The sequence below is a fragment of the Talpa occidentalis genome, unplaced genomic scaffold (assembly GCF_014898055.3).
Source record: "Talpa occidentalis isolate TD23 unplaced genomic scaffold, MPIMG_talOcc4v2.1 talOcc4.7, whole genome shotgun sequence".
NCBI lineage: Eukaryota > Metazoa > Chordata > Mammalia > Eulipotyphla > Talpidae > Talpa > Talpa occidentalis.
The window spans coordinates 62,907,288-62,933,922 of NW_023605083.1; the positions used below are offsets into that span (position 1 = coordinate 62,907,288).

General features: G+C 41.3%; 1 protein-coding gene across 1 annotated transcript; it reads left to right on the forward strand.

The window, feature by feature from the left end:
• The first annotated feature begins 6,802 nt into the window (after window positions 1–6,802).
• Window positions 6,803–18,152, forward strand: ZNF483 (zinc finger protein 483). The gene is made up of 6 exons (XM_037494232.2): window positions 6,803–6,852; window positions 8,358–8,898; window positions 10,742–10,830; window positions 12,267–12,393; window positions 13,050–13,145; window positions 15,747–18,152. Exons 2-6 carry the CDS (start codon window positions 8,484–8,486, stop codon window positions 17,309–17,311), a joined length of 2,292 nt encoding a protein of 763 aa, XP_037350129.1. The 5' UTR covers window positions 6,803–6,852; window positions 8,358–8,483; the 3' UTR covers window positions 17,312–18,152.
• The last annotated feature ends 8,483 nt before the right edge of the window (window positions 18,153–26,635 follow it).

The window sequence follows — 26,635 nt, forward strand, 5'->3', positions numbered from 1 at the left end:
CCCTGGTGGCACAGCGGTTGAGCGCTGGGCTGCGAAGCTGCACGCAGCCTCTGCAGTGCCGGTTCGATCCCTGGCCACCAGAGAAGGGCCCACATGGTGTGCAGACCTCTCCTGCCGTCCCCTGCTCCCCTTAGCAGTGTATTTCATCAGTCTGCCTATTCTGTTCTCTGCTCTGCCTCTGGTGAGTTCTCTCACCCTCCCGTGCTTCTGACTGTGCTCAGTGCTTGTATAAATAAATAAATAAATCTTTAAAAAAAAAAAAGTTTGTTTGTTAAGGAAAATCCATTTAAAGAAATTGACCATTACATTTTCTAATGCCCTTTCCCCAAGGAATAGCTTTTTTAAAATATTTTTTTATTTTATATATTTTTACATCATTTTTCATTTTTGCACAATGTATGCATTTTCATCTTGGTTATAATCCCCATATAATTCCCACCTCCCTTGTTTTGATCCTAATCCCTTCTCCCCCTCTGTGGTATGTCTCTGGTTTATAGTTGCTTGTTGATTTTGATTTTTACTTTCTTAAATTTAGTCTTTTTTCTGATCCCTTATTTAGGTTTTCTAAATTCCTGCTATGAGTGAGACCATCTGGTATTTTTCTTTTTCTTTCTGGCTTATTTCGCTGAGCATGATCCCTTCCAGCTCCATCCATGTTGCTGCAAATGGCATGAGTTTATCTTTTTGATTGCTGAGTAATATTCCATTGTGTATATGTACCACATCTTCTTGATCCAGTCATCTTGTTTTTGGGCATTGGGGTTGTTTTCCCCAAGGAATAGTTTTTACTAGAAAGTAGTTCCAGGAAAAATTTTGAATCTTAAAAACTTCCATGTTGTCTTATGAGAGCCTCCTTTTTTTTTTTTAATTTTTTTTCAAGATTTATTTATTTGTTTGTTTGTTTGTTTATTTATACAAGCACTGGGTACAGTCAGAAGCGCAGGAGGGTGAGAGGATTCACCAGAACCAGAGAGGGGCACAGAACAGGCAGACTGAAGAAGGACACTGTCGCGCCATGTGGGACCCTCACCGGTGGCCGAGGAGCGAATTGGTGCTGCAGAGGCTGCGGGCAGCTTCGCAGCCCAGCGCTCAACCGCTGCGCCACCAGGGGAGGCCCATGAGAGCCTCTTTTTTGTTTTTTATGACTATTAGTCTCCAATTGCATTAAATTCTCATGCTGTACTCAATTCACTTGCAAATGCATATGTTTGGTAAATGTGAAGGAAATAACAAAGGGAAGACAACTATTTGCAGCCATTGCAATGTTCCAGATGGAAAGTCACAGAGATGGCAAGTTGAGTTTCAAATTCAAGGGACTATGCAAAGGCAGATGGGAAGTAGAGGTTTAGGTGTAGAGAGCGCAATCCTGAGGTTCCTGTTTAGAGATGTGATAGCATATTTAATGTCATTAACCAAGATAGAGGGAAGAGTTTAGAAACAACAGAAAAGCTACGAAAATGGGTTTTGACTGTGTTGAACTGTCTAAACAAAGAAACAAACTTCATTAGCTTTTCCCTCCCACCTACTTAGTATCAAAAAGTAGTGATAGTGGGCCTCCCCGGTGGCGCAGCGGTTGAGCGCTGGGTTGCGAAGCTGCCCGCGGCGGAAGGAAGGAAGGAAGGAAGGAAGGAAGGAAGGGAGGGAGGGAGGGAGGAAGGAGGAAGGGAGGAAGGAAGGAAGGAAGGAAGGAAGGAAGGAAGGAAGGAAGGAAGGAAGGAAGGAAGGAAGGAAGGAAGGAAGGAAGGAAGGAAGGAAGCATGCCTCTATATATATATATAAAAAAAAAGTAGTGATAGTACTCTTATAATAAGAGTAATAAGGAAGAACAAAGGTTGTCAATGGAGACAAAAGCCAAGTCATAAAGCAAACAGGAAAAAATCCAGCTGATGTCCAAGCAAAGGTGAAATTTTCTGAGTCAAGAGGACATCAACTGTAACTAGGTAAGATTGACACACTCAAAAAAGCATCTACCACATGCCAGCTTGCCCGCATCTCTTGTTCCCAGACCATCGGGGCCCAGTCCCTGCAACCTGGTAACCAATGTTGAGAAACCAGCCAACTCCAAGGAGAAGCTCCATAGCAGTCACTGAGACTCAGGGAAAGCAGAGACAATATGAGTGAGAGAGTATCTCAGGCACATTCAGTGTTTGTATTCAGTCTCCAAGAATCCTTTCATTCCAACCTGTAGGGGCAGGAAGGGCCACTGAGCAGGTTTTCTATGATCCTATGCCTGCCAGACGGGTAAAGGAGAGTCCTGGAGCTCTCTGTGGCTTTCTCAGGCTTTTATTGAGCTTTTACAGGTAGTGCAGTCACCAGGTACACAGCCTACAGGGGTGCTGGGGGTCCAGGAGGCCAGGAGGATCCCGGCAAGTCTTCACTCTTGGCTTCTTTCTCCCCTTCTCTCTCTCCTGCCTCTTCTGCTTCTGCTTCTCTTAGCCACTACCTCAATACTCCAGCCATGGCCCACAGAAGTAAACAATATAACTTATAACAATGTAACAAAATGCAGGTGCCCCTTCAGGCAGGGCAATCCCAATGGCAGGATGGCAGAAAAGCCTGAAAAATCACTTACTTTACAACAACCCTATTCAGAGAGACACACCTATCTCTGCTGATAAGCTCTGGAACTGGATGGGGCCAATAAATATGAAGCAGGGAAGATCTGAATGCAAGCAAATTATTAATACTATCAAACAGAGGGAACAGCTATTGAAACCCAGCTTTAATTCACCCTGGGCTAAGAAATGCTTTGCCTCTCTTAAAATCCTCAGGGTTCCCCAGAGGATCTTTCTATTCCTGTGCTACAACCCCCATGCTTCTGTACATTCCTCCAGGCTGTACCAACCTTTCATAATCACCTCCAAATCCTCCACTGAGCCTCCTGGAATCTGTTAAGTAGTTACAAACACCCTATATCCTCAAGATCTTCACAAAACCTACTCCTACATCCGACCTTATCTAGTAATGCCTTTCAGTATGCAGCCATTTCCAATATAAACTGCTAAATCTCTTATATGTGACTGCTAAATCTCTTATATGTGCTAAATCTCTTATAATGTTCCACCTAGCATAAGGCTTCCTTCTCCCTCCTAAATGCTGGCTACCTTGGATGTCAACATCCATTGGTGAAGCCATCTCTTACCTTGGCCTTTCAGTTCCTTGAATTTTCTTCTCCATTCCCCCTCACCTTCATTCCACTGACCCTAGACTTGGTCACCACCTGCAACTTTACTACTGTTTTAGTTTTCAGGCCATCCACTAGCCTGTCATTCTGCCTTTAATTCAGTTATTCCCATTCATTCATTTTTTTTCTTAGTCAAGTTTTTGAGTAACAAATTTTTAAGCTTTATCCAGGTTTAATTCATAAACAGTAACCGAAACATTTAAAAAGTAAAATTTGATGAGTTTGTTCAACACATATATGGTGTATCATATGCATGCATACCACAATCAATAAAAGGAACATATGTCACATCTAAAAGTTTCTTTATGATCCTTTGTAATTTCTCCCACTCTTCTCTCCCAGGCAAGCATTGATCTGCTTTCTGCCACTATAGATTAGTTTGTATTCTCTAGAATTTTGTATAAATGGCCTCATATACCATGCATTCTGTTTTTGTTAGCATTCGCACATTTTGATGTTTCATCTAGGTTGTGGCATGTATCAACAATTCCTTTTCATTGCTGTGTAGTATTCCATCATATGGATATACCACTATAGTCTAGTTGTAAACATCTGAGATGTGTCCATTCTCTAACCATTATTGAAAAAAGCTGCTGTGAATAGTCATATACAAATAGGCTTTTATTTCTATTAAGGTATAATTCTCTTATCATAAAATGCGCAATTTTATCTGACAAAAGTATATAGTCTATTAAGTTGATTGCCATAAAATCATGTATCACCACCATAATCAGGTGATAGAGTATTCCCCCAAAGTTTCCCTTGAACTCCTTCTGGCCACTTCCAGTGCCTGGCAACCACTTATTTTTCTAATTTCTGTCACTGTAGCTCTGCTTTCTTTATGTTAGTTCTCTACTTTCTTCCTTTATTTTAGCCCTTAACTTCATCTCACTTATTTAAGTTGGATTCCATCCGTCATCATTTAAAACATGTGCTCATCTCCTCACATCCTTGTCCCACAACTTCACTGTCAAACTCACTCTTCAAAACCCCATCTCCTAGATCAACCCAACCTTGCTTCTTCTCTGCCCCTAGTCTGCTACTTGCACACACACACACCATTCCTTGACTCATTTCCCTCTGTTACAATGAACAGTGGCCCTTGGCTTTGCTGTTGGAGGTTCATCTCTCCATCTCTGTGCTTCCACCTAACTTCTGAGTTCTTACTCTATAGAATGATTCTTTGCTCTATATCTTTACTTTCTTTCTCTCATGCTGGTAGTTGGCAATTGCTTGATAGTGCTGAGACTTAACTCCTTGCACCACCAGGGAGGCCCAGGGCATTTCTCTTTCTAATGCACAATTTACCACTCAAAAGCTAGTTTGGTCACCAGTTCCAAGAAGGGGTTATTCTTTCCTTATAATTTATTCATATGTAGGATGCCATTAAATTATAGAATATTTCACCTAGTGCAGTGTTTCGCAAAGTGTATTTCAAGGATCACCTACAGCAGGTCGTAGGGAAGGTGAGTCCCAAAAACTATATTCAAACACAGAACACTAAGTGATTCTAAGTCACATAAAGATAGTGAACCAGGGCCTCCCCGGTGGCGCAGCGGTAGAGCGCTGGGTTGCGAAGCTGCCCGCGGCCTCTGCGGTGCCGGTTCAATCCCCGGCTGCTCCCCGGCCACCGGAGGAGGGTCCCACATGGCGCGCAGACCTCTCCTGCCGCCCGCTGCTCCCCTCAGCAGTGTACTTCGGTCCTTCTGCCTGCTCTGCCCCTCGCTCTGGCTCTGGTGAATTCTCTCACCCTCCCGCGCTTCTGACTGTACCCAGTGCATGTATAAACAAAACAAACAAGCAAACAAATAAATAAAGAAAAACATGCCTCTATTAAAAAAAAAAAAAAAGATAGTGAACCACTAATAAAAGTGTCTCTGTCTTTCCCAGTCAAACTAATAAGCCAGTTTCATTTCACAACCCTCCACTTTCCCCAGCTTCTCCTTAATGTCCTCTCCATCTTTTGTCAGCCAAGAGGAGGTGGTGGAGGAGAGGAGTAACTTATTCAGACCTGCGACTAGGCTAGATTCTTCTTGGCCTGGGACAGCCCTCTTTCTTCCACTTGTCTTGCTGTCTGTGAGATGAATCTAGTGGTTCATTTAGTTGAGCTTGCTCTGTCTTTTTAAAGTCTCAGGACCTCACTTATTCTGCTCCTTCTGTCTTTAAGGCCTTTCTTTCCCAATTCCACCCCTCTAAGTGTTATCCATTTATTAGGACCCTCCAAACAACCATTCTAGAGTTCTGCAGCCCTTTTTGCTATTCCCCAGTGATCTATGCAAGCACTCATTCATATAATAAACAAATAGATATCGAGTACCTACCATATGCCAGGTTCTGTTCTAGGGTCTGGAGGTTGTATCTTCATGGACCAAACCAGATAAAAATCCTCATCCTTGTGGTATTGATATTCTAGTGAAGAAGACAGATAATAAGTAGTAAACAAGAAAGAAACATACGCTATGTTACAAAGAGACATAGGACTGGAGATGGGCGTGTTCCAATTTAACAGTGATGGGAGAACTTAGAGAAGACTCGGAAGGGGTAAGCGAGTCAAACATTAGGCTGCTTGGAGGTGGAGCATGTCCATCAGAAATGCCAGGCAGGTTAGAGAGAGAAGCAGACAGATAGGAAGAGGCCATAAAGACAGAGGCTGAGGGCCTCCCCTGGTGGTGCAGGTGGTTGAGCGCAGGTCTGTGAAGCTGTCCACAGCCTCTGCACTGCGCGTCCCATCCAAGCCACCAGGGAGATACCCACATGGCACAGCAGACCTCTCCTGTCTCTTCTGCTGCTCCCCTTAGCAGTGTTTTGGTCAATCTGCCTGTTCTGTTACCCACTCTGTCTCTGGTGAATCCTCTAACCACCACCCCCCACACCTCTGACCTGTACCCCAGCTCTTGCATGCATAAATAAATAAATCTTTTCAATAAAATTGAAAAGAAAAGACAAAGGCAGGAAAATGGGAAAGAGGTCAGAGAGGTTAAGGTTAGGTCCAGTAGGCCTTTTAGGCCACTGTAAAGATTTGCCTGTTTGTGCTAAGTGAAATGGTAAGTCATTGCAGGGTTTTAAGGCAGAGGAGGGACATAATCTGCTGTATGTTTTGAAGAATTTCTCATGGTCAGGGTGAAGATTAGTGAAATCCAGATGCTCTTTCAATAATCCAGTGGCACATGATGGCGGTTTGAGTTATGGTTGCAGGTATGCAAAACATAAAATTAACATTTGTTTAATTCAAATTGTGGCATTAATCATGGATTGCATTGAATGCAACGTTAATATGCTTCTGCGGTGGGTTTTGCCAGCCTGGATTTCACGGAAAGTAAGGAGGGAAGGAGGAGGGCTGGTTTGAGGTTACCAAGGAGATATAACATCAAGGACCTGAAAACCAGAGATGGTTCTAGGCCTTCAGGCCTCTGGCGCAGCAATAATTCTGCGGTCAAGCCCACCTGCCGCTTCCCAATATCCATGCGCAACAGGCCAGGGTGGGAGCCTATGGAAAACACAGGACTTTCGCAAAACGGGACAAGCGCATCCCGGGAATGGTAGTTCTGCGCCCCTGCGCAGGCGCAGCGGCTGCCAGCGGGCTTGCGCGCGCAGCTCCTGCAGGACCAGTTTCTAGAAGCTCATTGCAGTGGCGCTTTGGTCCTCGCTGGCTGCAGGTGCTGACGCAGGTATTGGTTGTCCCGGGTTCCTAGTTTGGGGTCCGCAGCCGAGTTGCTGGCTCCGATGGCGCAGCTGGGGCGGGTGGGGACCGAGGGCAGCCGACCGATCTCGCCGTGCACTCCCATTGCTGCAGTTTCCTCGGGAGATACGTGCGCTCCTGAGTGATGGAGCTTGCCTGTGCCTCTGCCCATCCCCTCTGTGAGCCTGGAGTCTCGTAACTTCGGTACTTTTGACTGTTTTAGCGGGAAAGGTCCTAGGGTGCGCATGGGGCGGAGTGGGAGACCCGCTGTATTGCAGGATCTTCAGCGGCATCTCCGACTCTGCCCACTGGGTACCGGGAGCACCCCTCATTCCCAGCCACCGTAACCAAAAATGTCTTCAGACATTGCTGCGCGTCCCGGGTGGGCAACCCTCACCTCCCGCCCCGGTTTTAAGAACTTCTTTCTACCTGCGTCACATTTTCATGGAGCTTCATTTGTAATTTCCCTGGGGATCTAGATGCGCGTTTTAGTCACTGCAGAGTCCCAGGCGCCAGCAGGGCGCCAGGTAGGTGGTGGGCACCTAACATGTGGCAGAAGAATAAGTGACTTCGTGTATGCTGTGTACCCAGTTGTGTTTTCTGGCTGTGTCATTATTGGTATCTTAATTGCAATAGGAGAGTGTCTTGTCACTTGCATTGTAGCACATCTTAGTCTATATTGCTATTTCCTGGGTGCTCTGTGAGAGGGGGACCCCTTATCTACCAACACATCTACCTCTGTGGCTGCCCCCAGTTATTGAGAATGAAAGAATGTGCAAATTTGCACGTGGGAATCAGAGATCTTCACATAAGAGGTGACAGGTGAAAGGAGTCAGGTTTAAAAAAAATGAGAATGTCTAAGAGCAGTCTGAAAATGGGGGGCTACATCTTTATGGCTGCAGTGTCCATCCGGGGAAGCTGGAGCTTAAGAGGTGACATCATCAGGGCAGGCTCTGTCCATTATCATGCATGACCTTTGCTTTTGGTTTTTGAGACAGTTGGGGAGTGATAGGACCATGTATTTCATATTAGAGGGAATTGTTAGGCTACAGCGTGAAACTGAATTGAAGAAACTGTATGTCTGCTTTTTCACTGGGATAGAATGGGGAAGTGCTTTGGAAATTAAACCACCAGAACCTGGTTATTGATTATGCGAGAAATATAAGAGTCAGATATGAAATCAGACTACTGATTTGAGCAAGTGGTGGGACATGTGTGGCCATGCACTGAGAGGGGGCAGGAGTTGTTGAATACCCTTGTAAATAGGACCCTATTTAGCTTGAAAGAATGATTTCCTTGGCACATACCTGCAATTACCCTTAAATAACAGCTTGGCTTTTCACTTACAAAAAAATTTATTCTTTAACATAGTAGTTGGGCAGGGCTGTTCTAGGCTTCTGAAAGTTATGTGCATAGTTATATGTATTTCAGCCAAACCAAGAACAGTATTTTCAGAGTTAACAATTTGTTTTATTTATTTAATCTTCTTTACAGTTTCTTCAAGACCATAAGCTGAATCCTTGGAATTCTCATACTTTTGCTGTCTCTAGTGCCTGTTGGAGGAGTGTACTGATAGTCGAGGGGCGGCTAAAGGCGACTGGACTGCTGCTGGTGATACTCATGCAAGCGATAGTGCCCTTGAACAAGATGACCACCCTCTCCCCAGACCCTAAAACTCTGGTCTTAAGTGAACAAAACACGGCTCTAAAAGTGGATGCCTCTGGGGATGAAGAAGCTCTCTTAAGAGGAGACACTGTTGAGCCAGAGTCTTTCAGACAGAGGTTCAGAAGGTTTTCTTACTCAGATGTGTCTGGACCCAGAAAAACCCTGAATCAATTGTGGGAGCTCTGTATTCGATGGCTGAGGCCAGACATTCACACAAAAGAACAGATTTTAGAGCTTTTGGTCTTTGAGCAATTCCTGACCATTTTGCCTGGGGAGATCGGGATTTGGGTAAAGTCACAACATCCTGAGAGTAGTGAGGAAGTGGTGACCCTAATAGAGGATTTGACTCAAATGCTTGAAGAAAAGGAAGGTGAGTTTATAGATGCAGGGAGGGTGTGGGACACATCGCAAGGTGTGAAAGTGACCTAGCCAAAAGAAAGAAGTTTATTGTGAGGTAGAGTCTAGCTGTGGTTGGCACTGGGTTTGAATTGGCCCTGCCTTTTACTCTGCTCTCAGGCAAGCTATGTAACCTCTCAGAACTTTAATTTCTTTTTTTAAAATTTGTATAAAGGGGATCACATCTTTTCTGCAGTTCTCTTGTGAGGATTAAACAACATGAGATATAACAGCATGGATGCTCAAGAAATACTAATTTCTTTCCCTTCACCACTGGGTTAGCGGGGACCTTAGAACACAAGCGAGAAGGAAGTTGTCTGCAGGTGTTTGGAGGCATGGCTCACATTGCAGCCTCAGCTTCTGGCCCCAGTTGTGTGAAGCAGCACGTTTCTGGGCTGGCCCTGCCCAGTATCTGAAATGATGGAAATGTGTTCTGTGTACTGTTCTGTACCTTAGATGACACACATGCAAGATAACTAGTGCAAACAGAACGAATTTTTAATTAAATTTAAATTCAGCTGTATATGGCAACAGCTGTCTTACTGGATAGTGCATCTCCACAGCCTTCGGGGAGAAACAACTGAATTACATTTTTCATAATTACATTATTATAAATTATGTATAAATGTATAAATAGAAGCACAATTGTAACAATTATGTCATTGTACAATATTGATTAAAAGACTAGAGAAGATAACCACTTGAGGCCATGTGGCTCAGCTTATATAAAATTCCTCTAGTAAGACTACAAATATTTGTCCCTGTAACATGGTACTTTCTAAACTAAGGCCTCTGTGGAGCCCCTGTGGTGGAGAAGTTCCTGGACAGAGTGCTCCTGCATTCTTTAAGGTAGAACAGTTTCCTTAATCTGTCTTTTCTCATTGATTACTTATCTGTTCCTTAATTTCTATAGCTTGTCTAAGCAGCTACCTAAAATTCTTTTCATAAGAAAGTAGAATATGATTATAAAAGTAACTTTTTATTAGACGAAGAGCTGTTGGTATCTCAGGGTACTTGATACATTTAGTTCACGTGTTCCAATTTTTGATTTCTATCTTTAGGAATTTGCTCGTGACTCCAGAGGTGGAATCTCTTCTTGAGATCAGCTTTGTGCTTTCATTCAATAAGTGACGCTTACACAAGGCACTATGAGAAACTATGCTTGAACTGAGGAAAGCAAGTTAATACATTTAAAAAAAAGTTCATGCATTTGAAAAATGCTTTTACTGTAACACATCTCAAATATTTTTAAAATGATTATGTAAATTAAATACATTAAAACAGATGGTATTGGATGAATGGTATTTTTTATAAACTTAGGAATTGAACGATTGTTTTATGGTGTAAGGAGTAAGGCTTGGGTTTTATTTTTATTTTTTTAAAGATTTATTTATTCATGCATACAAGAACCAGGGTACAGGCCAGATGCACGGGAGGGTGAGAGGATTCACCAGAGACAGAGTGGGGAGCAGAACAGGCAGACCGACCGAAATACACTGCTGAGGGGAGCAGCAGGCGAGACAGAAGAGGTCCGCCTCGCCATGTGGGATCTCGCTGGCCAGCCGGGATCGAATCCGCGCTGCAGAGGCTGCAGCCAGCCTCTCAGTGCTGCGTTCAACTGCCTGCGCCACCAAAGGAGGCCCAAAAGGCTTGGATTTTAATAGAAAATTTATCTGTGCCTACTCTGTCTACCTTAAAGAGTAGGAACCTTTTGTTTCTTCTCATTTTTCTCCAGAGAGACATGAGACATATAAAAGAATTTCCAGTGTAAGGAATCCATTTGAAAGACTGGATTTTTTATTTTCTCCCTTTCCTAGATTTGATCTCTCAAGAATCTGTTATTTCCCAAGAGGAGAACCCTGAAGAAGATAAGATGGTTTCCGTCCTTCCACATACTGAGTCTTGGGTAAGCTTCTGCCCTCAGGCTTTTACTCTTAAGTGAATGCTTGGTTGAGCTGCTACTGAGTGGTGTAAAGTACTGGAATATTGACTAGTCTCCTTTTCAGATTCTTCACATTCTTACTACTCATTCTTCACCTGCTACTTTATTTCAGTTACCAAAATTGGCCACAAGTCTGTCTCTAATAAAAACAAACAAAAATTACTAAAATTCAGCAGGTACTCCTGATAAAATTAGTTCTGCGGAAATAGAATTATATTTCCTTAGCATGACTTAAAACATTTCCAACTGATTAGTGTTGGAATAGAACAGGCAGTCTTCTGAATATTCTTGCAGTGAGACGAGGCAAATGTGTATAATTTGCAGATAATACAATCTTTGGAGAACCTCGGAGAATCAACTAAACAAGTGTTGATACTCATGTAGTAGTTGAGAAAAGCAGCTGGTGATAATCCAGCGCATTTCCTGTATGCAAATAGATCAGCAAAGAAAAAGCAATTCTTTTTCACAGTAGTGGATAGAGGTGCTGCAGTAGGCTAACAGTGGCTCCAGAAAGTATATCCAGAAAGTGTCCTTATGAGAGAGCAGAGGGAGATTAAACATAGGAACAGGAGAAGGCATTGTGAGGACAGAGGAAGAGGTAGGGGATAATACCACAAACCAAAGAGTGGCAAGGAAGGATGACAGCCATCAGAAACTGCAAGAGGCAAGGAGCAGATTCTACCCTGGAGCCTCGGAAGGGAATGCAGCTTTGCAAACACCTTGACTTTAGACTTCTGGCTCTGGAATTGTGAGAAAATACATCTGTTGTTTTACTACCATTACCATAATTTGTTACACTGCTCACAGGAAGCTAAGACAAGTGTTAACAGCCACTGTGCAAAGGCCATGCAGAGGATGCTATAGAAAGTGCATTTTAATGAGTCAGTGTGCTTGTTTGTGGAGTAACTGTAAGAGTGAGTATGTTATTCAATATAGTTTCCTGTTTGATTGTGATAGGAAATAACTGCTACTGATAATCAACTGGGAATTAACATTGGAAATGTCATCACTGATACTACTATAATGTATTCAATTATTAGTTAGCTTGCATTCGTTCTGCAAGTTTGGGGTCTAGGAATGTAAATTGTATCCTTCATTTAGTATTTTTCTTTTAACCCTGTAAATCAGTATGTGAGGGAGAATTTCCTGAGGCTAGACATCCCAGAGAAACCCTGCACAGCATTTCACACCAAGGACCAATAGAACAGGTGGGGAGTGTGCATTACCCTGCTTCTGTGTTATTCATAATAACCATAAAATGCAACTGTGTAAGTTGCCTTGGAATTCTTAGATACTTGAGTACTATTAAAGTGATTACTTTATGTCCTAAGCATTTCGCTGAATCCTTGGGATCAATCTGGTAACAAACCAATGCAAAAAGACCATGTATGGTGTTCTAGGGGCCTGTGACGTTTAAGGATGTGGCCGTGAACTTTTCCAGAGGAGAGTGGAAGAAGCTGGAGCCTCCTCAAAAGGAGCTTTATAAGGACGTATTACTGGAGAACTTTAGGAACCTAGAATTTCTGGGTAAAGACATCTTTTTTTCATGATCTAGCATCTAAGCTGGGTTTCTTTTTTTTTTTTTATTTTTATACATTTTTTACATCATTTTTCATTTTTGCACAATATATGCATTTTCATCTTGGTTATAGTGCCGATACAATTCCTACTACCCTGTTTTGATCCTACTCCCTCCTTCCCTCCCCTCTCCTACCCCCCCACCGTGTTTCTCTGGTTTATAGTTGCTTGTTGATTTTGCTTTTTACTTTATTATAATTAGTTTTTTTCCTGGTCCCTTATTTAGGTTTTCTAAATTCCTTAAGCTGTGGTTTTTTTTTTTTTGTCTGTTACTGAAAGATAAGGGCTGTGTAGAGTACTTCAGCTGTTTCTGGCTGGGAATGCAGGGGTGATATGACTAATTCTAAAAATGGGTCCTGAAAATATTTTTCTGCAGTATTACTTGCAAAAAAATAAAGAGTCTGTTCCATTATACTTGAAATGTTGAGTATCATTTTGCTGTCATCAAGCCATACCTTTCCAACATTCTTCCTCAAATTCCAGTATAGATGCCTGTACTGAACAGCATCTTCTCTTCCCTAGAGAACCAACAGCTAAGTATGAATTTTGGGATGCCTTTGTTCTACATATGAACAGCCACTTTCTACTCTTTTCTCTGTGAGCAGGTTTTCCGGTTTCCAAATTAGATTTGATTTCCCAGCTAAAGTGGGTTGAATTACCATGGCTGCTGGAAAAAGAAGTCTCAGAAGGCTCCAGAATAGGTAAGTTGGTGAAAAGTAGACAAAGAAATTAAAACAGTTGTTTACCAAGGTCTTGGGAAAAACTTTTGAAATGTTGGGTGGGACAGATGCTAAAATACAAAGATGATGAGAATAGATCCTTTGCGTTCCTGGAATATTCATTTTAGTGGGTGGACTCTGAGTTGGGTCCTCAGAGAAGTAAGTGTCAAGATGTGATTAGCCTTGCCAGAGGCTTAACGATGCAGGTCAAACACTTGTGCATGAGAAACAGAAGGAAGAAAGCCTGGGTAGGAGTCTTAGACTGAAGTGGCATTCTAAGAAAGTTTTGGCAAGGCCTAAAGAGTCCTTGAGTCAGAATCGACCCCATCTATCAGAGGAGTCCTGTGACTCACAGAAATGTACCTAAATATAGCTGCCATTCTTGCTGACTGAGAGCAGTGGGGACATGACTTCGGGGTGAAGGTTGTGGAGGAATCAGAGCAGCAGCAGGGGTGATAGGGAAGCAGCCCATAGGAGACCTCAGAGGAGCATTTTTACGAATGCCACAGAGGCAGATACCAAAATAAGTGTTAGTAATATAATACAGGCTATAATCATGGCATGTATAACAAATAGTGGGAAAATACAGGAGCAAAGACTTCATTGGCATTTAAATTGAATCTTAAGGAATAAATAGGGATTCACACAATGGACAGTGTGCATAGTACAATCCCATTTTTGTTAAAAGGAAAAAGAAGTACATATACATGTATCTGTCTAAATACATAGGTACACATAGATTTTTAATATCTGAAGACCATATATGTTAACTGTTTACCTTTGAGGGATTACATTTTTTTCTTTATCCTTTCCTTATCTTAAAGTTTAGTAATAAGTATTTTAAATTTAAATTTTCAAAATAAAAAATAAAAATAATGGTATATCAAGACCTCGGTTTATTTTAAAGAAAAAGTAATTCCTCATGCCTCATTCATCTTTACAATTAATTTTATAAAATCCATTGGCTGTTTTCAGTATAATTAAAACAAATGATGACAACAATTGATTTATTATGGCTGAAGTAGAATTTGGGAGAGTAATTCCAAAAAATAAATTCTAAAAGTGTTTTAAGTACTTTTAACAGCCTCTGTACCCGCCCCCCCCCCAGATGCGTATGTAATAGAAGGATCATTTAGATGTACAACTTGTTTAAAAAGTAACTTACAACACAATTGGTAAGAAAACTTTTGATAGACAACCGCCAATTGCCATAATTTATAAAAAGCTCATGTAAAAGGAACTCTTGAGTTCTTTTACGCTTAGAAAGATGGGTAAAGAAATTGAATACAAAACTGTCAAATTTAAAAACAACCGACAAGCTTTAAAAAAATCTAAATAGCTGTGGACAACAGAAGTTCAGCATCTCTGGTCAATATATTATGAATCGTATTTGCAAAGATTTTTGCAAACATCATCTGACCAGAGATCAATGCTCAGAAACTTCTGCTCATCATTGTCTAGTGGTGAGATTTTTCTACCTTTTGGTTCGGCAGTCCTTTTATGACTTTTCTGAGAACATAATCATTTCATAAATATTTAATGATGGAATAACTAACCAACATAAATCAAACATAAATTACATATAACTGAATAAAATTATATTTATGAAGAATTACCAATGAGAGGGGAAAGAATTACATAATGAAAAAAAAAGTCACACTACACATTACATAGTTTTTCTGTTCTAAAATATATAGAAATTTTTCTAGAAGAAAATGCAGACCTTTTAATAGGTTAATTTTGGGTAATCAGTTAATCTGTTTAAAAAAGACTTGAGCATATGGTATTGGAGAAAGCTCTGAGGAGACCTGAACTCTAAGTCCTACAAATTTATACGTTTGTAACAGTGAAGGTGCTGTGGGATTACATTGCAGGTGTGCAGTTAAGACTGAAAGAATAGAATTGAAATTGAATGTAGAGTAGTGGGAACAATAAGTAGATGCCTGATTTTAGAGAATCCATAAGGTTGCCGAGGCCAGATTTGGGTAAAATATTGTTGCATATCTGGGCAACACGTGTACTTAACGTTTTCTATAAACCTAGTGCTATTTGGCTGCTTTGAAGAGAGGCAGTATGGTATGGGGATCAAAAGTATGGACTTTGATGTCAGACTGGGTTACAAATATGCTGACTTCAGGCAGGCTGCTTACATTCTAAGTAGCTCACATCCATAGAACAGGAACAGTGATAGGCACATTTCATGCAGTTCTGAAAATTATGTGAAATATAAGTGCATGATATGGTATGGGACCTGGCTTTTGGTAAATATAAATGTTCATCAGTTTGGCAAGAGAATAGATTGGATGTGTGGAGAGTAAGTTTGAGCCTATTACAGAAATTTGAAATGAGGATGAGAACTTTCATTTATAACTATAAAGCACAAACTTTCATCTCCTTCAAATTTTTCTTAGCCCCTGTGTTTACATAGTCTCCCTAAATCACCATTCTTTCTCCTGTTTTATAAGACTCTTAACTGAGAACTGTCCAGCCATTCCTTATAATCACTACTGTCTGTTCCTATTTCAGTCCCAAATAAGCTGATTTTCTTACAAACAGGAAATATTCTGTTATTTCTTTTATTAGAGTATGATCCTAGAGGTGAATTGAAGGAAACTGTTCAAGATGTTCTTATGGAAGAATTGACTTTAGAGGAAATAATAGAAAGATACCTGAGTGGTGATGACTGTGGTTTGACGGGAGAATCCTGGAAACGTTATGGCAGTTTAGAAGAGGTGTTTAGTAATAAGGACTATTCACAAGTAGCAGTCACACAAAAGAAAACTCATGGGAGAGGCAGTAAGGGTGAGGGATTTGACCCAGAAAAGATTCCCTTTGGAAATAATTTCAAACAAACTTCAGACATAATTAAACATCTGAGAGTCTACTTACGGAAGAAATCTCGGAGGTATAATGAATGCAAGAAACCCTTCAGTTTTCATTCAGATCTCATTCTGAACCGCAAGGAACATGCTGGAGAAAAATCACGGAAATCTAATGAAGGCAGGAAAACATTAAATCATTCTTCATCTCTTACTGAACATCAGAAACATCATAAAATTCATCTGGCAGATAAATCACAGAAGTGTAGTAACTGTGGGATTGCCTTGACTCAAAGCTCTTCTCTGACTAAGAGAAAAAACACCTCTATGTGTGAAAAATGTTGCAAAGATTTGAGTCAAGAGGCAACCTTAAATAAAGATGAGGGAACTGATAATGGAGAAAAAACCCATAAATGTAGCAAATGTGGAAAAGCCTTTGGCTATAGTGCCTCATTGACCAAACATCGGAGAATTCACACTGGGGAGAAACCTTATATGTGCAATGAGTGTGGAAAAGCTTTCAGTGACAGTTCATCCCTCACGCCACATCACAGAACTCATAGTGGAGAAAAACCCTACAAGTGTGATGACTGTGGGAAAGCTTTCACCCTGAGTGCTCACCTCATTAAGCATCAGAGAGTTCATACTGGAGAAAAACCCTATAAGTGTAAAGAATGTGGGAGACCCTTCAGTGACAGTTCATCTTTAATTCAGCATCAGCGAATTCATACTGGAGAAAAACCCTATACCTGTAACAATTGTGGAAAATCCTTCAGTCACAGCTCATCCCTTTCCAAACATCAGAGAATTCACACTGGAGAGAAACCGTATAAATGTGGTGAATGTGGAAAAGCCTTTAGACAGAACTCTTGCCTTACCCGTCATCAGAGGATTCACACTGGGGAAAAACCATATTTGTGTAATGATTGTGGGATGACTTTTAGCCATTTTACATCTGTCATTTACCATCAGAGACTTCACTCGGGAGAAAAACCCTACAAATGTAACCAGTGTGAGAAAGCCTTCCCTACCCATTCACTCCTTAGTCGCCATCAGAGAATTCATACTGGTGTAAAACCTTACAAATGTAAAGAATGTGGAAAATCCTTCAGCCAGAGTTCATCTCTCAATGAACATCACCGAATTCATACTGGAGAGAAACCCTATGAATGCAACTATTGTGGAGCAACCTTTAGTCGAAGCTCAATTCTGGTAGAACACCTAAAAATTCATACTGGCAGAAGAGAATATGAATGTAATGAGTGTGAGAAGACATTTAAGAGTAATTCAGGCCTCATCAGGCATCGGGGATTCCATTCTGGAGAGTAATTTTGGATTATGGTAAGGTGGGGGGGGATATCTGCTCCAAATTGACCCTTTTAAAAGAAAACCTGCATTGATTAGTAGCTGCTACTCTTGATAGGTTGGCAGCTAGGAATATTTTTTTTTCCCATTCACCACACATATTTGCTAGGATGTCACCTTTCGGTAGGTTAGCATTAGGGTTGATAAAATCACATGCAAAGTCAAGAGAGTAGTATGAGACTTGAAATGATTCTAAAAAGCCAAATGTGAATTTAAAAAGCGGGGGAGGGATGCACAGGACCATCCTTACCATCTTTTCAGATTTCCTTTTCTTCTCTACTTCATTACCATGTAGTGTAGGAGGAAGAGATATTGACTGGAGTCAGAGAGCATGCATTCTGTCCCAGTTTGCCAAGCAACTCCCTATCTAACCTTGAGCAAATCATTTGACCTCTCTGAATTTTAGTTTCTTTACTGGTAGAATGAGTAAGTGGGACTCAGGAATTCTAAGGTTTATTTTATTTATTTTTTATATCTCTGTTACTCTGAAGTTGAGGGGATTAAAGTCAAACATTTTTTGATTCCTTGGATTTTTCATGTTTCCCCAGTAGGAGAGTCCTCGCTCAGGATGCTGACCTTCCAGCATAGTAGAATGCAGTGTATTTTTTGAATACTTGATGCTAGAATACAATCACTGGAATACTACTGACAGGCACGTCAGTGAAACTCAGACAACTTTGCTTTCAGGGAATGTCTTAATTGGTCAGAACCCCCACCCTGTTTCTCCTCTGGGCATTGGCTGGCTGAGGAGGTTGGGAATCTAGTGGGCATGTACCTGAACCATCTCAGCCATAAGAACAACACTTCTAGGAAAACAGAATGGGGGTTTTGGGGACAGGGGGTGGGGAAGGGAATGGGTGCTGATAACAGCTATTCTGGAAAGTTTATCTTTCACAAAATAGAATAGTATTTTTTTAATTTTTGCCTATACTAAAAGAGCGTCCTATATATATTTAGTGTGTAAGCATTCTGTATGCAAAGGGCATAGGCTAAGATTGGGCCACTGAACATGGTCATCTGGTCTGCCTGGTATATTGAGTGTGTGTGTGTGTGTGTGTGTGTGTGTGTGTGTGTAATTAGCTGCTACCATTTAAAAATTAGGAATTTTTCATACCAAAAAAAAAATCTTATCTTGAAAAATTATAAGGGCTGACAACATTTTGCCCATGTTTCAATGGGATATTCCACTGGTTTTAGGTAGTAGCTACAGTCTTTTAAATGGAGAATCAACTTCTCTACAAGCCAAATTTACTCATTTATTTAATCTGACTTACTTATTCCTAGCTGTAGGAATTTGATATGATCCCCTTCCACCTGGTAAATATATGTTCTAAAATTTAAAAAGACTCCCTTGATTCAGAACAAGAATATAGAAATGATACAGAATATATTTTTAGTTAAGGCTTCTGTTGTGAAATTAGACTTTGAAGGAACGGAGTAGATAGATATGTGAGTAGCTTATTCCTTATAAATTTCATTGTGGAGTCTGAATGATAATTACTAACCGAAAAAGCAGCTCAGTTGGGCTTGGGACTCAGTTGGGTTTGGGACTCAGGCCGTGGGGTTGAGGAGGAGCACCCCTGACTCAGCAGTAAAGAGCTCCCTAAAGCTGAAATGAGCTCAGCAGCTCCTATAAAAAGACAACTAAACCAGAAGACTTTCAGGTTATGAAAGTGAAGAGATGCTTAATGCTCACCTGAGATTTGGCAATATTTGCTGTGATATAGTAGGTTTACGTTTGTACCGCTACCTCGGGGTATTTTTCTTTTCCTCTTTGTGCCCCTAGTCCCCCTGGGGAGGGGGAGCTTACAGTTTAAATATTATCATGATACACTTATCTGTATAGTTACTAAATGGATTAGTCAGAACCATCCAAGCCATGGAAGGAACATGGTTTATGAGACTCATTTGCCCTGGTTTAAGTTTTTTTTCTGCAAAGATAGGCACCCTGGTTTGTTTCTTCTGAAAAGATAGAATTTATAGAAAAAATTAAATATGTAAAATTCTTGAAAAAGCTTGTTCCAGAATGTTTCCTAGTTATACTCCCCCAAATTTGTACCAGTATCAGTTGGGAATCTGGAGTGTATACTTATTTTTTAAACCGCCTTAGTGAGGTATAAATTACATGTCATAAAAATCATTTCAAGTGTCCCAGTGAGTTTTAGCAAATTCTCTGAGTTGGGCAATCACCATAACCCATTTTCAGGACACTGTCATCTCAGTAAGATCCTGCAAGTCATTTACAGTTAAACCCCAATCCCATGCAACCACTAACCCATTTTCTCTGTCATCATAGAGTTGCTTTCTTTAGACACTTTATATAAAAAGAGTTACATGTCGTCTTGGGTTTTCACTGATGTGTTTCTAAGTTCATCCATGTTGTAGGATATCAGGACTTTATTCCTTTTATTGTTTCATAGTATCCCATTGCATGAGGATACCATGTTTTGTCTATTCACAGTTGAAGGACATTTGAGTTGTTTCCATTTTGGACAGTTAAAAATAATCCGTTGTGTGGATATATATTTTCATTTTTCTTAGATAGATGCCTGAATGAGATCAGGTTGTATCATGGTTCTAAGTTAGGAGCCCAAACCTGAAAGTAACCAGCTAAATAGATCAAAAGACCAGGAGTCGGGCCTCCCATGGTGGCGCAGGCAGTTGAGCACTGCGAAGCTGCCCGCAGCCTCTGCAGCGCCGGTGCAATCCCGGCCAGCCGGAGAGGGTCCCACATGGCACGGCAGACCTCTTGGACCACCTACTGCTCCCCTCAGCAGTGTATTTCGGTCATCTGCCTGTTCTGTTCCCCACTCTGTCTCTAGTGAGTCCTCTCACTCTTCTGCACATCTGGCCTGTACACAGGTTCTTGTATAAAATAAATAAATAAATCTTAAAAAAAAAAAAAAGACCAGGAGTCGTCAGGTACAGTGTGTTACAGACAATGTGCTTGTTTTCCAATTTTATGTGATTAGGCTTCTGTTTCCCCAGAGGAACACAGCCCTCTCCATCAGGTGGTGGTTGATGTCTCATAAACCCCTCCTTGTTCAGCAAGTAGCTAATCCAAGACTAATTATCCAAAACCAGTGTAGCCAGTTGCCAAGTGATTGTTCTGGGAATACAACTGCTTTGCCTGTGGAATTAGCTCGCTCTCATGTGTTAGGGAGACATTCCTGGTCACCTGTTCACTGGCATTCACTTCAATGAATGGGAAAAGGCTCCCCACAGACCCAACAGTGACACCTCCAGGAAGTTCCTATTCAAAATGACAATGAAGGTTTAGTTCAGATTTGTTATGACTGTCAACAGGGACAGACATCCCAATATGCACTGACCTCCAGATCACCCGCTTACAGGGTCTAAAAAGAAATTGGTTATAGTTAAGACCAGAGTGTTCCAATATCATGAACATGGACAGATCAGTTTCTGGTGACAGACAGTAAGATGGATTTTTCACTTCTTTGCAGTAGATTGAGAAATGCAGGTTAAGAGCTTTGTCTTTCCAAGAAAGACAGGGCAAAAGGTAAGAGAATGAACAAGGTAAACAAAGTATACAGGCCTGGTCTGGTCTCCTTATGAAATCTGTGGGCCTCCAATGTCATCTATATGAAGTCCTAGAGATTTTTATTTTCAGGTTACATGGTTTGCAGGTACGTGGGAGTTCAGTGTTTCCTTTAGATGAAATATGTGCACCAAGACTTTACTCCTTGGAATTTTGTGGCACAAGGATTAGTTAACATTACCTGGTAGAGACCTTTCTGGCGAGGCTGGAGAGAATATTTTCCCAGTGAACAAGATCTACAGGTTGCTAAATGAGGTATACAGGGTTGTCATCTCTTGTGAGCATGCTGCGAAAGATTGCTCTACTCAAGGGTGGTTATCTTCAACGTAAACAATTAGGCCCTTTTGATAATGAAGTCTATCTCCCCTTGTATTAGCTGTAGATCAAAAGAAACAGGAACCAGGCACATTGGGCATCCTGTGATTATCTCAAGGCAGAGAGTTTATGAGTTCTAAAATGGATAGACCTGAGATTTAGAGAAATAATAGAAGGGTTTTTGGCTTTTAGCCAGGGTTCTTGCAGTGTTTATAAATTTTGCCAGTTGCATCTTAGTGGTGCCATTTGTATGTTGCATTAACCCTGTGGATGGAGGGTGGTAAGCACAGCAGAAATGTAGCACTGGTCAAATAAACTTGCTGTAATATTTGGCCAGTAAAATGGGTTCTCAGTTGCTTTGGAGCTCGAGGGGTTCTCCATGTAGGTGCCTTAGCAGCCTGGGGTCTTTGTATGGGTTCTGACCCTTTGTGAAAAAAAAAAATTGACAAGGAGGCAAAACATTACATCCAAACAAGATTGTATTAGGCTTATGCTTAAGCACAAGGGAGGCAGCACTGAAGGAGAGGTTTTCAGGTTGGTTTATTGAGGGCCTGGAAGGGGCTGAAGGAGTTTGGTTATCAGGGTGAAGTAAAGTGGAGCAATGTCCATACTGTGTTCTGGGTTGGACTGCCCTGGGGTATGCACAGACAGATTACATGCTGCTTCATGTCTGTTTAGTAGCATCTTAAATCTCTACCCAGGGATTTGTGTCTTAGTGTGCTAGTGAGACTTTGGTCATTATAAGTCAGGGTCTTACACTATCAGCATATGTGGAGCCCCTGACATTACCCCTTCCAAGGAATTGTGCCACTATCAGCTGTTGAAAAAGGGTGGGGGGACTAGCCATTTTAGGGTGTGGTGCCATTTTTCAGGAATTGGCTATTAGTCTGGAGAAATAAGTCAAACACGTAATTTAAATAAGATGTTGGCCAAATCCTGCCAGCTTTGGTGTAGTCCACCTACATTCTCTCAGATAAAATCTTTTCTAATAGAATTTTAACCACAGAGGAGGCAGTAGCCTATCTACAAGGAAAAGCTTCAGTCCCCTGGAAAAAAACATACAAACCATTATAAAAACATTTACATTCATGAAACAGAGGGAGCTGAATAAAATCCATTTGCCAAACCTCAGTTGATCCAGTAAGGGACATATTTGGCTCTTAATAGGAGGTACACTGTGAATTTTGCCAATATCAGTTGAGGATTTTGCCCATAAGGAGAATGGTATGTTTATCCAATAGGGACAAATGATTGATGTCCTTGAAGTTAGTTTTTTTTTTTTTTTTAAAGAGGCATGTTTTTTTTATTTATTTGTTTGTTTGTTTTTGTTTATACATGCACTGGGTACAGTCAGAAGCATGGGAGGGTGAGAGAATTCACCAGAGCCAGAGCGGGGAGCAGAGCAGGCAGAAGGACCGAAGTACACTGCTGAGGGGAGCAGCGGGCGGCAGGAGAGGTCTGCGTGCCATGTGGGACCCTCCTCCGGTGGCCGGGGAGCAGCCCGGGATGGAACAGGCGCCGCAGATGCCACGGGCAGCTTCGCAACCCAGCGCTCAACCGCTGCGCCACCGGGGAGGCCCCTTGAAGTAAGTTTTAATGCCATCAGAGATAGAGCAAATGAAAGATGTTGAAGAGCCATTTAACTCACCTAGTTGACTATTATAGCAAGGCACAGGGCAGGTTCTCTCTGGATCCAAGTAAATGGGTAAAGGAGCGTCCTGGAGCCCTCAGTGGCTTTTTCAGGCCTTATAGTGATCTTTCTATACAATGTGTAGCGAGGCAACCAGGTGCAGGGCAGGTAGAAGGCCTGGGGGGCCAGGAACATCCCGGCCCTTGGCAAGTTGTTACTCTCTGGGTTCTGTGGCCTTGTCTTGCGGTCTCTCTACCTCTCTCTGCCTTACTGCCTCTGCCGCGCGTGTTCTCTGTGAGGCCGCCCTTATATAATCAACCTCCAGGTTCAGCTGTGCCCATTTACGCATGCCCATGCCGTACTCCAGGTGCCGTACTTGGGGTGCATGCGCACCCCAAGCCCACGGTCCCAAGCGCCTCCTGCATTCAAGGCTGCAAACGATAGCCAGAGGCCAATGGCATAAAAGCCTGAGCAATCTTCATTTACCCTACAACTATTTTGGTTGTGGTCCTCACAGCCTAGAATCATTTCTAGAAATATTTCTATTTCCCCTTTTCAGGAGAGAAAAAATCCAGCATTTTTAAAGAATCTTAGCTGAATGAATAGGATTGGAGAAACTGACTTAGAGGGGATAGTTTTAGATATAGGAACTTGTTGAGGTTACACACTCCCACGATTTGAACTCTTAGTACTTTGGGACAGAGGCTGTTTAATATTAAACAGTAGACGTGTGCACCAAAAGTGTAGCTCTGCCATCACCCAAGAGAGAAAGTGATTCATTCCCAATTTGGAGAGTGGTTTCTCCATTTCTGTTAAGGAGGATTGGGGAAAGGCTGTGATACTTTGGAGCTCCATTTTTGGACATTAGAAGGGCATTGGAAAGATTGGGTAAAAGATTAATTAAGCTTGAAGCACTTAAGCTTGTAATAGTCTCTCTTCCATTGCCCTGGCTTTTTTTTTTTTTTTAAAGATTTACTTATTTATTTTTAAAGATTTATTTATTTATTTATACAAGCACTGGGTACAGTCAGAAGCGTGGGAGGGTGAGAGAATTCACCAGAGCCAGAGCAGGGTGCAGAACAGGCAGAAGGACCGAAGTACACTGCTGAGGGGAGCAGCGTGCGGCAGGAGAGGTCTGCGCTCCATGTGGGACCCTCGCTAGTGGCCGGGGATCAAACCGGCACTGTGGAGGCTGCGGGCAGCTTCGCAACCCAGCGCTCAACCGCTGCGCCACTGGGGAGGCCCTGCCCTGGCTTTTTACAATAAGACACCAGGAGGATTTTGATGTTCTCCAGGGACCTCCATTTGTTGGGGCTGAAAATTGAGGTTATCAAGATCTTACTTTTCGTTGAGTCATCAAAAGCATAGTGATTTGGTTTGCTAAATTAAGTAAATCTGGAGTTGACATAGTTTCCCATTATATCCTGGTCCTTTTGACCAGAAGTGAAAGGTCCAGCTCAGCCCATCAGTACAGAGCCATTGGGGCTCTTCTGTTGAAGGAAAGGGTCTTTATTGCCCACTTTGACTCCCACAAGCCAAATGTGGGTTCCAGTTCCACAGCTGCCTACCGTGGGCTTGGCTGGTAGGGAATGGGTAGCAGTGACTGCTAAGGACTAAAATTCGCCCTTTTATGCTCCAAAACCATTACAAGTTTTTACAGCGACTCCTGCATTCCAAAGTACTTTCTTTCAGAACAATTGTCAGATTAGATTCTTCGAGCTTCCTCCCCTCACATCCCATCCTCCATGTCTTTGAGTTTCATCCTGCTTTCTGGAAGGGTTCTTCAACCTGTCTTCTAGCTCTACTGCTTAATGGTTTTTTGTTGTTGTTTTACGATTTATTTATTTATACAAGAACCAGGGTACAGGCCAGATGCACGGGAGGGTGAAAGGAATCACTAGAGACAGAGTGGGGAACAGAACAGGCAGACTGACGAAATACACTGCAGAGGGGACCAGCAGGCGAGACAGGAGAGGTCTGCTTCACCACGTGGGATTCTCACCGGCCGGCCAGGATTGAACCCACGCTGCAGAGGATGTGGACAGCTTCACAGAGCGGCGCTCAACCACCTGACCCACGAGGGAGGCCCACAGATAAATTTTTGTTTTTAAGATTTATTTATTTATGCATACAAGGACTGGGGTACAAGCCAGAGGTGGGGTGGGTGTGTGTGAGAGGATTCACCAGAGACAGAGTGAGGAACAGAACAGGTAGATAGACTGAAATACACTGCTGAGGGGAGCAGCGGGTGAGTCAGGAGAGGTCTGCTGCGCCATGTGGGGAGCTTCGTGGTGGGGGATCGAACTCTTGCTGCAGTGGCTGCGGATAGCTTCATAGGTTGCGCCTTAACCCCTTGTGCCACCAGGGAGGCCCCTAAATGTTTTTAATGTTTTCTTTCTGTTGTCATGTTTATATTTCCAAGTAGATCTTCTGATCCTCTGTCCATTTTTTAATGGACATTTTTTAATATTCTATTTTTGCTTCATGTATGAACTATTTTCTTTCTCTGAGGATGCTTAACATAGTGTCTTTCAGTGCTGCTGTTCTCCCTATATTATCTTTCCCCAGAGTTGTTTTTACCCATTACCTGTCTTGCACATTTGAGGCTTTCCTCAGACTTCTTTGACTAATCACATTTATGAAGAAGCTTGCTGGAAGTTGTCTCAATCCAGTAGGAACAGAATGTGAACCGAATAGAACTTCACAGTTTCTAGTAGCTACTTTTACAAAGTAAAACAGGTGAGATTAGTAATATACTTTATTTCACTCAGTGTATCTATAAAGTTATTTCCACATATAATCAATATAAAAATATTGATGAGACATTTTATATTATTTTTACACTGTCTCCAAAACCCAGTGTGTATCTTGTATTTATAGCATACCTTAATGCATACAATAAATTTTCATTTGAAATTTCTAAAATTTAGAGTTGAAAAGTAGATTCACATAGTCCTTTCAAATGTACTTTGTTATTACGCTAATATACTTACAAATTTCCAATAATAAGTAGATCAAGTATCAAAAAATTATTTTCCTTTGATATTTGTAAACATATTCATAAAATTTTCTTTTTACTAAAAGTGAAAACATATCAGTTTCAAACTTTATTTGCTTAAGTAAATTGCATAAATGGAAACAAAACTAAATCTTATTGATTTCAGTAAACCATTCTTCACATGTCTTTTTTTTTTTTTGCCAACAGTTTACACAATGCTATTGATTACATTTAAAATTTACATATTGACTAATGTTAGAAAAATGTGTAAAGTCACTATGTTATGAAATGTTTTGGCTTTAATTAAATTTTTTCAATTGTCTAAGTATGTTACAAGTTTTTTCCATACTATATCATTCAAATTCATTTGCAGTGTGATTTTAGGGAAAAACATGAATCACACTGCTACTGTGTCTTCAATTATTGAGTATTTAACAGTTCTTCCTTTTGTTTTATGAAAATCTTGAATTGGAATTCCTAGTACAGGAAATCTTTGTAAAATTCTTTCATAATTCAACCAAGGAATGTTGGTAAAGGATACAGGACCTTTAAAAAAATTATCTTCCAACAGTTCCATAATCTGGCAGTAATTATTTTATCGTTTTTGCACATAGATACTGAAGAACTTTAATATCTGTATCCTTGACTTTTTTCGGAGTCTGCTTCAGAAAATGGAACACAAAATATTTTCAATAGTTATCAGATGTTGGAACAGAGCAATGAAAAAAAACTTTGTTTCACAATACCAAGTTATCTGACCATTTGACTTAACACAGCTGGGTTCTA